Here is a 12,758-nt window from a genome sequence, read left to right as displayed (position 1 = left end):
GCAGCGGGTCTCCTGGGGCATTGCATGTGCCTTCTGTTCGCTTTCCTCTTTCCTGTCGGCGGGAGCAGTGACCTGGGCACCCTGCGCTGACCAGGCTCAGCCTTTGAGCTGAAGTGTGCTGGGCCTGTCGGGGCGGGGGAGACACCCAATACTTTCTTCATCCAGCCCATTGACTAGGTTTCCTCTCGGAAGTTCAGGCTCGGTAGATGGCTTCATGCAGCACTGGAAAGGGAGAGAATACCCAACTCCCTTTTCTCTCCAAGGCTAAAGAGGGTATCTCTGCCTTTTTGGTAACACGTGGATCGGACTCCCAGCCATGTGGGTTTCCACAGTTCTCACAGTGAGCGCAGCTTTGAGGCTTCCTACAGAGACAGGCAGAAGTTCTGAGGCCTGGTTAGGGAAAGGCGCCAGAGCATCCGCAGCTGCACTGGTCTGCGGTGGGACTGAGCAAAGGTCTCATTTCAAATACCAACCTTCCTAGCCAACAGAAAGCTGGTGTAATCCCCAGTGCATGGAAATTTAAAAAAAGACCAAACTTAGGCTCTGGGAGCTAGGGTTGGCAAGCCTGTCGTTGTCGGAGCGCTGACACTGGCGGGCTCTTTTCCTCCTGCAGGGGTTGCTCTCAGCACGAGTTCAGAGAGAGAGACCCGCCTCTCTGGCGGTATGGGGCTCATCCCACCTGGGCCTCCCTGGCTGGTGAAGTGTCCCATGGGAGGCGCAGTGCCTCTTGACTGACGAGCCATTGGTCCCTTGTAAACTCTGGGTGGCCAGATTATAGCGGAGAGACGGAGAATGCTAGGGTGAAGAAAGGGTGCTCTGGGGCGGAGGCAGATCAGGAGCATCAGTAAGTGCTAGCACATGAGTAATTGTAACTCACCAGGATGCTGACGGGAGGTTTGCCTGCAGGGAAGACGTTTACCCCCTGTGGAGGCCCCCCTCCCCTGTTGTTCTGTCCTCCTTGGATGTTTGTTGCTTGACAAGAGTGTTAACATTCCCACTTTTAGCGTTCCCCAGCAGTTTCTCTGGGTTGGGCTCAGAAAAGAAGAAAGCAAATTTTCTAGAAATAAAACCCTGTTGGTCCTTTAGGACAGTGATTTCCAGTCCAGGGGCTTTTTCAAACCACATTCCCCAGCTCCCTTGAGACTATAATACTAGTGAGAGCGCCATGGCCTTCAGGTGTGCTGAGGTGGGGAGAGAGGTTCATGAGCCACAGCTTTCCCGAATCCAGAGGTTGAGGGTCTCTAGAAAGATCAGCCCAGGTCAGTCCTGGCCCGCTTCCTGCAGCTAGCTGAGCGTGGTCCCGGCACGGGACGCAAGAAACTGGCAGTCTCTGAAGAGAGTGCCTGCCTGCCCACCTGGAAGGCTGTCCCTGATATTGCCATTGCCCCTTGCTGAAAGAGAGCCCAGTGAAGGCCTGTGTGGGGAATGGCAGAGTAATAGTGTCTGGCAAGTTGACTTCATCCAGAGAGAATACTTGTTGGCAAGGACTTTTAATGCACCCAGTCCTGCTCCTAGGGCAGGGATGGCGAACCTTTTGAGCTCGGCGTGTCAGCATTTTGAAAAACCCTAACTTAACTCTGGTGCCGTATCACACATAGAAATTTTTTGATATTTGCAACCATGGTAAAACAAAGATATTTTTGATATTTATTTTATATATTTAAATGCCATTTAACAAAGAAAAATCAACCAAAAAAATGAGTTCGTGTGTCACCTCTGACACGCGTGTCATAGGTTCACCATCACTGGTCTAAGGGACAGTAGCGTGGGGTGGGGTATCCACCTGCATGCATCCAAATAGTATATAACACTGGACTCTACAAATTTATCTTTTACAGAATTGTCATGGGATAGAAAATTGGCAGGCTTATTTCTAGAAGTTTTTTTTCTTTATAGTCCAAAACCACCCTCCATTTTTTGCCCCTCCTTTTATATATATTTTTCTAAATTGAGATTTTTTTTTTATTCTTCTCTTGAGGATACATTTTTATTGATTTTTAGAGAGAGAGGAACAGGGAGAGGTTGTAGAGAGGGAGAAGAAAGCCACCCAGCCAGGGCTTTCTTCTTCTTCTTTTTTATTGTTGACACTAATCCAGATGTCCCCACATATCCCCCTCGTCCCCCCTCTACCCAGCCCCCGCACCCCCTTCCCTCTGGCCATCACCACACTGTTGACTGTGTCTGTGGGTTATACATATATGGTTTTGGCTAATCCTTTCATCTTCTTTCATCCAACTCCCCACTCCCCTCTGACAGCTGTCAGACTATTCCATGTATCCATGCTTGTGGTTCTATTTTGTTTGTCATTTTATTTTGTTCATTAGGTTCCACATATAAGTAACATCATATGGTATTTGTCTTTCTCTGACTGACTTGTTTCACTTAGCATAACACTCTACTGGTCCATCCATGCTGTCTCAAAGGATAACAGATCCTTCTGTTTTTACAACTGTGTGGTATGCCATTACGTAAAAGTACTATAGCTTTTTTTATCTGCTCATCTGCTGATGGGCACTTGGACTGTTTCCAGATCATGGCCATTGTAAACAGTGCTGCTATGAAGCATATATTCTTTCTGGTTAGTGTTTCAGGATTCTTAGAATATATTCCCAAAGTGGATCACTAGGTCAAAAAGCAGTTCCATTTTTAATTTTTTAAGGCAATGCCATACTGTTTTTCCACAGTGGCTGCAGCAGTCTGCATTCCCACCAATAGTGCACTGGTGTTCCCTTTTCTCCACATCCTCGCCAGCACTTGTTTGTCGATATACACTGAGTGGCCAGATTATTATGACCACCTGACATTTGTAGGCAAATTCGCTATAATTTTGCGCTGAAGTTGCTAGAGGGCCAGACCATTATAAATAGGGAAGCAGGTTGTTTACCATGTTTATCACAGTAGGAGTGATTTTTTTCTGAAGATATGGGTAAACAACGCAATTTAACAGCCTTTGAATGTGGGATATATTTGAACGTGAGTGGCCAGATTATTATGACCACCTGATGTTTGTAGGCAAATTAGCCATACACTGCATCGTACGGGATATGGAAGCCGAAGGCCTGTTCGAACACCTTTGCTGTCTGCAGTTACCAAGATAAAACGTCTCCAATTCGCACAGGAACACAAGGATTGGGCAGTCGAGCTTTGGGGAAAAAGTCATATGGTCCGATTAATCACGTTTCCAGTTGCATCATGAAGATGGCAGAGTGGAAACAGCATGAAAGCATGCACCCTACATGCATGAGTACAACCCTTCAAGCTGGTGGGGGCAGTGTTATGGTTTGGGGCATGTTTTCCTGGCATGATTTGGGCCCTTTAATTCGTGTGGAACAACGTCTGAATAGCACAACATAATAAGTATCCTTGCTGACCAAGTTCATCCTATCATGTTGATGGCGTATCCCAATGGAGATGGCTTCTTCCAACAAGACAATGTGCCATGCCACAGTGCTTGTATTGTGCAGGAGTGGTTTCAAGAACATGAGGGAGACCTTACCTTGCTTAGGTGGCCCCCACAATCACCAGATCTCAATCCAATTGCGCATTTGTGGGACAAAGTTAAAAGCCATCAGGCAGCTGGTTCCACAACCATACTCATCATAATACATATCTCACATTCAAAGGCCATTAAATTGCGTTGTTTACCCATATGTTCAGGAAAAAAATCACTTCTACTGTCGTGGTAAACAACCTGCTTCCCTGTTTATAATGGTCTGGCCCTCTAGCAACTTCAGCGCGAAATTATAGCTAATTTGCCTACAAACGTCAGGTGGTCATAATAATCTGGCCACTCGGTGTATATACTATTAATGGTAGCCATTCTGACAGGTGTGAGGTGACACCTCGTTTTAATTTGCATTTCTCTGATGATCAGTGACTTTGAACATTTTTTTCATGTCTCAGCCATCTGTATGTCCTCTTTTGGAAAAGTGTCTATTCAGGCCATTTGCCCATTTTTTAAATTAGATTGTTTGTCTATCTGGTGTTGAGTTGTATACGTCCTTTATATATTTTGGAGATTAACCTCTTATCAAATGTATTATTGGTGAGTATAATGGGTTCCTTTTTCATGTTGTTGATGGTTTCTTTTGCTGCCCCTCCTTTCTTCCTTCCCTTCTCCTCCTCTTTTGTCTCCTATTGGTCTTCCTTTCCTTTTCCCTTAAGTGGTGTCTCGCTCGTCGCCCTTATTGGCATCTCAGATTGCACAGTTGCGGCCTGGCCGGCTTGGCTCAGTGGTTGAGCATAGACCTATGAACCAGGAAGTCACGGTTCGATTCCCAGTCAGAGCACACGCCCGGGTTGCAGGCTTGATCCTCAGTGTGGGGTGTGTAGGAGAGAGCTGATAATGATTCTTTCTCATCATTGATGTTTCTATCTCTCTCTCCCTCTTCCTTCCTCTCTGAAATCAATAAAAATATTTTTTGAAAAAAGATTGCACAGGTGGAAGGGACAAGGGCAGCATAGGAACTGTTCACCCAGTGGCGAAGGTACTGTGATCTTAAATGAATTGGAATATATGGAGTGGCCATCAGAGTCTCCGAACCTCACATTTCTTGTTGACTCTGTAGTCCTGAGGTTTCTGGATGGTCTCCTTCCATCGGGAGGTGAAGCCTGTTCCGACCAGTGCTCTGTGGAGGAGTGTCTTCTCTCCTTCACCGAAAGCTGCCACCTCACCACAGGCCCCCGGACAAGCTTTCACGGCTTAGGGGATGGCCTTCCTGGCATAATGATCCGTCGGTGCACCCCAAATGCGTGCCTGGCTGGGTTTGAGGGAACCACGCCTCGTGCTAGAGAAGAGACCAGGCTGACCTTTGCTTACCTGCCTGCAGAGTCAGGAACTCTGGTGAGCACCGCCCACCAGCACCACCACCACCACCACCACGTTGTACTGAGGGCAAGACCAGTGCTTGCTGGCCAAGGCTTGCCCACCAGCCGGAGAGAAGGGCCCAGGGGAGGAAGCTGAGCACACCTAGAGCTTCAGGAGAAGTAAGTGAGCGGCTCTGGTCGGCGGGTCCAGCAGGAGGGGCTTCACCTCACTCGTTGCTGTTTCCGCAGCACAAGTTCCTCCTGGCCGTTTTGGTTTTGTTTTCTGTAACGATAAAACAGTTATTTTGGCTCTAAAAAGTGGATCCTCTCTTCCCGCTAACGTGCACCTTTCAGTTGGCTTTTCAGATAGGCTTCCAGGAGCCTCTTATTGTGGGAGACCACTTGTGTGAATGTAGCGTCTGTCATTACCCGAGCAGCTCCTCCTGGCGCCTTCCTTGGTCCCGGCGCTTACGCTGGCTGTGCCGGGTGTTTTAGAGCACACTCCGATCAGCGGGTGTTCTAGATGCCCATGAACCCGTCAGGGGCACCGTTTCCTCCTCGTCCTTCCCTCATGGAACCCCATAGGGTTAGGTCCGTCACCAGGAGGCGTCTCTGCATCAGCTGCACTGTATCCTGTCCAGTGCCTGTTGCTGTGGCTCCTGTGACGTCTGCTAAGACCAGGCATGCTCCTGTTTCTGGCCAGGGCTCCTGCTTGAACAGCCTCCTGCTTTTCTACCTGGAGAGTTTGGACCTTTTTTTTTTTTTTTTACTTTTGGCCCATGAAACCTGAACCAGAACCAACCCCAAAGAAACTGCTCTTCACTTCCTTCCTCTGGACCCTTCCTTTTTCTTAGTACCTACTGTCAGGTGCTGGGATGGAAGCGGGTGGGCGCTGCAGCCTGCCTGGTGGAGCAGAGCTTTCATCCAGACGCAGGGCCTGGCCGGTTGTAGTAACGCCTCAAGAAGAGAGGTGAATGGTGTTAGGCAGGGGCCCAGGGACAGCAGAGAAGTGAAGGGAAGTGAAAGGGGAATGGGTGCATATCACCGGTAAAGGGGCTAAGAGCAAGAAAGCAAGGGGTGCTGAGGGCGGGACGGCAGGGTGCTAGAGAGGGTTGAGCATTGAGGCTGGTGGACCGTGAAGGGTCCCCTAGCCTGTCCGCAGGATTTAGACTGGGGGCCGTGGGAGAACTACAGAAGGTTTTGGGTGGAGCTGTGACTGTCCATGTTACACTTTTCTGGATAGGTTAATGGGGTGCAGTGAAGATGACACATGGGGATGGGAGCAAGACCAGAGGCAGCAGCTCTGGCCAGGGATGATGGCTGGGCCAGAGAAGTAGCAGTGGGGATGCAGCGAGTGGCTGGACTTGAGCAGTGGTTCAGAGGGTGGAATCTACAGGTTTGTGGAGCTGGTTTGCTGTGAGGAACGAAGGAGCTCAGAGTGGCGGATCACTCCGGTTTCTGCCTGGCAGCGGGGCGATGATGGTGCATTTGCTGAAATAAGGTGCAGGTTGTCAGGGAGGTGAGTTTAGTTTTCGACTAAAGTTGTTTAGACCAAAGTGAGTTGAGAGTGCCTGAGGGCATTTAAATATGTGGACCTGGAGCCCAGAAGAGTCTAGATTTGGGGATCTTGTCTGGGTGGTCAGAGCCCAGGGTCAGGTCCCGGCCCGGAGCAATGCCAGCATTGCAGGTGCGGGTGGTGGAAGAGGAGTGTGCAGGGCAGGCGGTGAGGAGTTGGCCAGAGGTGGGAAAGGGGGCGTGTGGGACAGGCCATCGGAGTGGTGTGCTTTGAGCCTTCCTGACCCCACCCTTAGCCCTTATTACATTCTAGACATCTCCCTATTTATTTACTTCAAGTACTTACAATACTGAAATTGTATTTGTTAGTGTGTTCTTGCCCCTCCATTTGTAAACTGGGGACGGGCTGTATCTGTCTGTGTGTGGTCTCAGGCCTAGGAGAGTGTTCGGCAGGTCCCCAGTGAATGCACAGTTACGAGTGGCCACGAGCTGAGGGGTGGGCAGTGCGGCTGCGGCTGAGAAGATAAGGACGGAAAAGTGCCCTTTGGACAGAGCAGGCGTGGCGGGGACTGGCGGGTCAGCAGCCAGTTTGCATTGAGTAGAATGGGTATGGGCTAAAGTAGACAAGAGTAAGATGAACAAGTTCTTCAAAACATTTGGCTACAAGTGTGGGGAGCTACCTAGAGAAGGCCATGCTGGGAAGGACGTCAGGGTAAAGGAATTTTTGAAGACATGAGAGATTGTAGCATGTTCACCTGCTGGTTGGAGGGAGCCTGGAGAGGAGATGCTGGGGAGCCGGGATAGCGGACAGTTCCTACGAAGGCGGGGAGGGAGGGAATGCAGAGCCAGAGGGAGGAAGTAGTCTTTAAAAGTAGGAGGGTACGTCCTGTTTCCCAGAGGGAAGGGACAATGTGGGAGGACAGGCAAGGAAATGTGCTTGAGGGAGTCAAGAGCATTTCTTTCCGGTGGCTTCTGCATTTTTCAGTGAGCTGTCGGGGAGGCCCTTAGCTGAGAGGAAGGGACGTGCATGCTTCTCCCAGCTCTCCAAGGCTGCCCGTCCCACGGCCTGCCACCTCAAAGGCTGCCCCGAAGTGGGAGAAAAGTCACTTTTACAACCCGTGCAGTCCTCCTCCCAAAGTGTTCCGGACCTCAGACTCAGGGAAGGGGGGTTTCCTTGGTGGCTGTCTTGTGCCCTCGGGGTAGGCCAGGATTCCCGCTTCTCCATGAGGAGGCAGAAGTTATGGGAAAAGACCAGAGGCCAGCAAATAGCCCCTCCGACCCCTCCCTCCTGGGCCTCGGAACTCCCGCCTCTCCCTCCAGTCACTGTGGATGCAAGCCCCTCTTTCCTTCAGCAGGTATTTACTGAGGGCCAGCTTGGTGCCAGGCACTGTTCCAGGTGCAAGAGATAGAAAGAGAAGTGAAAATCTAGTAAATTAGTACTGTGGAGAACAGCAGGCTCAGGAGTGATGGGGAGAGCTTCGGCAGTTTTGCTGGAGCCGTCAAGGAAGGCGTCACCAAGGAGGTAGCATTTCAGTAAAGCTCTGTGCAAGTGGCCGCTGCATTGGGGGAGAGGGTCCCACAGGGAGGGACTAGAAGGGGAGTGTGCTTGGGGTTGCTTGGTGTGTAGGACGAACGGTAAGGAGCCCAGCTGGCTACAGTAGAGTGAGTGACGGAGGAGGGGGCAGGAGGCAGGTCGTGTGGGCCTGATAGGCCTTCGGAAGGCCCTTGACTTTGCTCTTACTCTGGGGGAAGTGAGGAGCGGACTTTGAGCAGAGTGTTATGATCTGACCTGTTTCTCTTTGCAGGGGCTGGTCTGTGGGGAAGAGATGGAGGGTGGCAGTGGGGAGGCCAGAGAAGGCCCATGCAGCTCGTCTTTTATTTCTCTTCTCTTTCCCTCCAAAGCACAGAGATTGTTGTGAAGACTGCTGCGGGGGCCTTTGAAAGACTGCCAGGCAACGGAGCGTGGGGTGGTCTCAAGGATCCTCTGTGGACTGTCTTGGGCTGCGCCGGGACAGAGCGCGGGAGAACCACGTGGGACAAAGTCTAAGTAAGAAGTCGTCCGTCAGGAGCCTCCCATGCTGGCCAGCCCGCTGCACCGTCACCTGAAGCACCCCGTGCCCACCGCCCTACGGCTTCCGGGCACTAAACAGACTCTGCCTCACTGCGTGTTGAATGGTTATGTAGTTCCGTTTGCTTTTTTAAATTTGTTGTTGTTTTGTTACTGTTTTGGTGCCTCTGCTGACCTTGTTCCGGACAGCTTGAATGTACCCCCGTGTCTGCCCCTGACGCTAAGGCGGCCTCTATTTGAGAGGATGGCACCCCTCTTTGTGAAAACAAGATGTTGTTTCCTGGAAATAAAATGTAAAACGTAACAGTTGCTCAGCTGGGCTTTGGTGTATTTATCTTCCTTCCCTTCCAGCTCCCAGACAGTCTCACAGGTAAACACTGGCAGCTCATAAATTGCAACCAAGAAAGTGACTGTATCAGATGATAGACTCGGCGAATGTCAGCCCAAGGAGCCGGGCCCAAGGTCATGGCCATCGCAGATGGGCTCCGGGAAGCCCTGACTGTTGGTTTCCTTCTCCTTCCAGAGCTGGGGCCCTGCTTCCCTGGCTTCGGGACGGGGTGGCTTCCCTTCTTCAGCTGGGGTTTGGAAGTAGTTTCCAAGTCTATTTTATTGTGTCAGAAAACACAGGTAATGCTTTTATGTGTGTGCATTTTAAAAAAAAGTAGAAGTCATCTCTCTTGCTACCTCCTAAGCAGAAAGAAAACTAGTTTGAAATTTGGGAGCTAGAAGCTAGGGAAAACCTGTGGTATCCTTGGTTACCAGTGATGAGAATGAGGGACAATACAGGAAGTTGAAGAGTAGTCGTTAGAAGCAAGGAGCTATTAGTATTGTGAACTGCATTATGTCAGGCTGTGATTTGCCTCTGGGCGGAGCGGGATTCTCCTTTACCGTTTGATGCCTACCTGGAGAATCGTTCTTTGCAGTTTTCATAAAGGATTGGAAGCTATTGACTGGACAATTTTTTAGGCTGGTAGGTTTTCTCCTTTGTTGAGTATACTGTGAATTGGGATGCTGGAGTCCCTCGTCTTCAATTCCGCCTGTCTCGCCGTTTGTACTGATTGATTACTGGTTTAGTCAAGGAAGAAGTAAATAAACATGGAAAACAATACTACAAAAATACCCATCGTAACCACGTTGTAAAAATTCTGGAGAAACAGGGAAGAGAAAGAAAGATTATCCCCATCTTGATGTGATAACCTCCTATTTATCCTATACATGTATTTTGTTTATGTGATTGCATGGCATATATAAATGTTGACTTACTCTTTTTTAATTGATTTAAAGAGGGGAAGGGAGAGAGAAAAAAAAAATCACATCAATATGAGAGAGAAACATTAACCAGTTGCCTCCTGTTGGGGATTGAACCCGAAACCTGGGTATGTGATGTGCCCTGACCGGGAACCGAACCTGCCGCCGTTCAGTGTATGGGGCAGTGCTCCAGCCAACTGAGCCACATTGGCCAGGGCTACTTAATTCATTTTTTTTTATTTTATTTATTATTATTTTATTTTATTTTATTTTTTTATCCCCCCGCCCTAGACAGTACCCTAGCCTTCCCTATCCCTCAGTGTCTTATGTCCATTGGTTATGCTTATATGCATGCATACAAGTCCTTTAGTTGATCTCTTACACCCCTCCCTCCTGCTCCCCAACCCTCCCCGGCCTTCCCGCTGCAGTTTGACAATCTGTTTGAGGCAGCTCTGCCTCTGTATCTATTATTGTTCAAAGTTTATAATGGTCTCTATTGTCCATGAATGAGTGAGATCATGTGGTATTTTTCCTTTATTGACTGGCTTATTTCACTTAGCATAATGCTCTCCAGTTCCATCCATGACGTTGCAAATGGTAAGAGTTCCTTCCTTTTTACAGCAGCATAGTATTCTATCGTGTAGATGTACCACAGTTTTCTAATCCATTCATCTACTGATGGGCACTTAGGCTGTTTCCAGATCTTAGCTATGGTGAATTGTCTGCTATGAACATAGGGGTGCATATATCCTTTCTGATTGGTGTTTCTGGTTTCTTGGGATATATTCCTAGAAGTGGGATCACAGGGTCAAATGGGAGTTCCATTTTCAGTTTTTTGAGGAAACTCCATACTGTCTTCCATAGTGGCTGCACCAGTCTGCATTCCCACCAGCAGTGCACAAGTGTTCCTTTTTCTCCACATCCTCTCCAGCACTTGTCGTTTGTTGATTTGTTGATGATAGCCAGTCTGACAGGTGTGAGATGGTACCTCATTGCTGTTTTGATTTGCATCTCTCGGATGATTAGTGACTTTGAGCATGTTTTCATATGTCTCTTGGCTTTCTGGATGTCCTCTTTTGAAAGGTGTCTATTTAGGTCCTTTGCCGTAATTCATTTCTTAAGTTCACATATCATAATCACTTTTAAAAGAGTAGAGATACACTTTTTAATTTTTATAAGAATTTATTTAAGCCAAACTGACAAATGCCAGGGAGCAAGACTGCAAATTCTCCCCAGATACACACTTTTGAATGGGTGCTGTGGTCACATGGTTTGAAATGGAAAGTACAAGAGAACCCAGAGTGAAAAGCCTGCCCGCGTCTGCCCCCGGGACCACTTCCCTGCACAGAGGCTGAGTTCCCACTTCCCCGCGTGTCCTCCAGAGATCGTCTCTCCATAGGCAGACACGCATGTGTGGCCTCTTCCTCTGCACAACTGATCATAAGCTACACATTATTCTTACCTTGCTTTTGGCAATGACTCCCTGTCAGTACCTGAGAACTTCCTCTGTCTTTGTTCCCGCTGCCAATCATCCCATTGTGTGTTTGCACCATAACTGTTTTTCCAGTCTGTCTGTGATCTAAGTTGCTTCAAACTCTCTTTTTTTCATACAGCTCCCCAGAAAGTTCTATTAAATAAATCTCAGAATATATCCTTTTAAGTAAAACAACAAAAATAACAACAACAAATAGACATAGAACCCATAAAGTAAAGAAGGGAAATCTGGAGGCCCACATGCTGGGAGCTCTCTCTTAAAATCAATGTGCCTCCCTCTGTTTCTTTGAAAAAAGATTCACAGATGTAACTTTCTCTAAATGTTTGTTAGTAATAGTCTTGTAAGTCTGGTTCCATAATAGTCTATAATGTAACTACTTCCACTGAAGGCCCAACAATCTGCATTGAAATAAGAATGAAATTGGTTAGGCTCCCAATTTTATAAAACCCATTGTCCCAGGTAAAATTGATCTGCTCCCCAGCATCCAAGAAAAAGAGTGCAGCCGCCACTTTGTATGAATAGCCATTTACTTTTTGACAAGAGATGGGCTTGAGAAAATTAACTTTAAAATATGTTTCATTGCCCCTGAAATTATGTTGGGTGCTAGAAAACACAGCTGTGAACACACGAGCTCTGTATTTATAAGGTGGACTGGCTCTTGCGTAACTGTTTATTCTCTACATATTTACATACATATCCCACTTTGAGGTCCTCACACTTGTCTCCTCCCCCCACCCCCCATGGTGATGGTGGCCACCCTCCAAGGTCCTGTGGTGACGGACACCCACACTGAGGACCAGCGCATCCACTCCTCACAGGACAGTCTGCAGTCAGCACCCTCAGACACACATCACTAGAGGGAAGATCTCAAAGAAGAAACACGGGACCTGGCCTGAAAGCCGTCGGCAGGCTGATCTCCGGCTGACCATCCCCTCCCTGGGCGCCTGGACACAGTGCCTGGCAACCTCTCCCTTCGGAGCACCACATTCCTCCCCAGTGAGCACGCGGGTTACTAGTGAGCTCCTGCCCTGGCCAGTGTGGCTCGGTGGGTTGGGCATTGTCCCATGCGCCAAAGGCTTGCCGGTTCGATTCCCAGTCCGGGCCCATGCCCGGATTTCAGGCTCGATCTTGAATCCCAGCCCTGCCATTTGTAGCTGTGTGACATTGGGCAAGTTACTCAACCTCTCTGAGTCTGTTTCTTTACGACGTCTGAAATACTGTGGTGTGCTATTGTGAAAGCCCAAATAATTCTTCCAGTTACTGCACTGCTCACAAACCAAACCTGAGTGTTCTATTTTTAAAAGACTCAAACCAAAAATTAACTCAAACTTTTGCATTATTTCTCTGAGCTACAGTATGTTCTTTCCCTGGAGAGATTTCTGATATTAAACATCATCTACATTTTGCTTGCCTAGAAAAATACATGGTAACTTCTGCCTTGCAGCACCAAACCACAGTATAGCTGAGCCCCACCACTGTGCAGAGGGCTCTAATTAGAGGCATGTTCTCTACCACAGGGCTCTGAGAAACTGGCTAAGGAGGGTTTGTTTCAGATTCTGCCTTTATTAAGCAGATGAATGCAGCCAGCACGCTCTGTGAAGCACTTTGCAGTGAGTGGCAGGTGTC

At 48.5% G+C, this 12,758-nt stretch overlaps 1 protein-coding gene across 7 annotated transcripts in view; it reads left to right on the top strand.

The window, feature by feature from the left end:
- RNF8 (ring finger protein 8) overlaps nt 1-8,698 on the top strand; it is a 40,799-nt gene extending 32,101 nt beyond the window's left edge. For 3 of the 7 annotated variants that reach the window (XM_059701813.1, XM_059701811.1, XM_059701812.1), the window contains 2 exons: nt 4,830-4,986; nt 8,224-8,698. In XM_059701813.1, coding sequence (XP_059557796.1) covers nt 4,830-4,963 — 134 coding nt within the window. In that variant the 3' untranslated portion in view covers nt 4,964-4,986; nt 8,224-8,698. Of the gene's footprint in view, nt 1-4,431; nt 4,987-8,223 lie in introns of those variants that run through there. The other 4 variants (XM_059701816.1, XM_059701815.1, XM_059701817.1 and 1 more) reach the window with 3 other exon arrangements.
- Nucleotides 8,699-12,758: the final 4,060 nt, after the last annotated feature.

This window comes from Myotis daubentonii, chromosome 6, assembly GCF_963259705.1.
Source record: "Myotis daubentonii chromosome 6, mMyoDau2.1, whole genome shotgun sequence".
Taxonomy (NCBI): domain Eukaryota; kingdom Metazoa; phylum Chordata; class Mammalia; order Chiroptera; family Vespertilionidae; genus Myotis; species Myotis daubentonii.
This window is presented reverse-complemented; position numbering and strand designations above follow the sequence as displayed.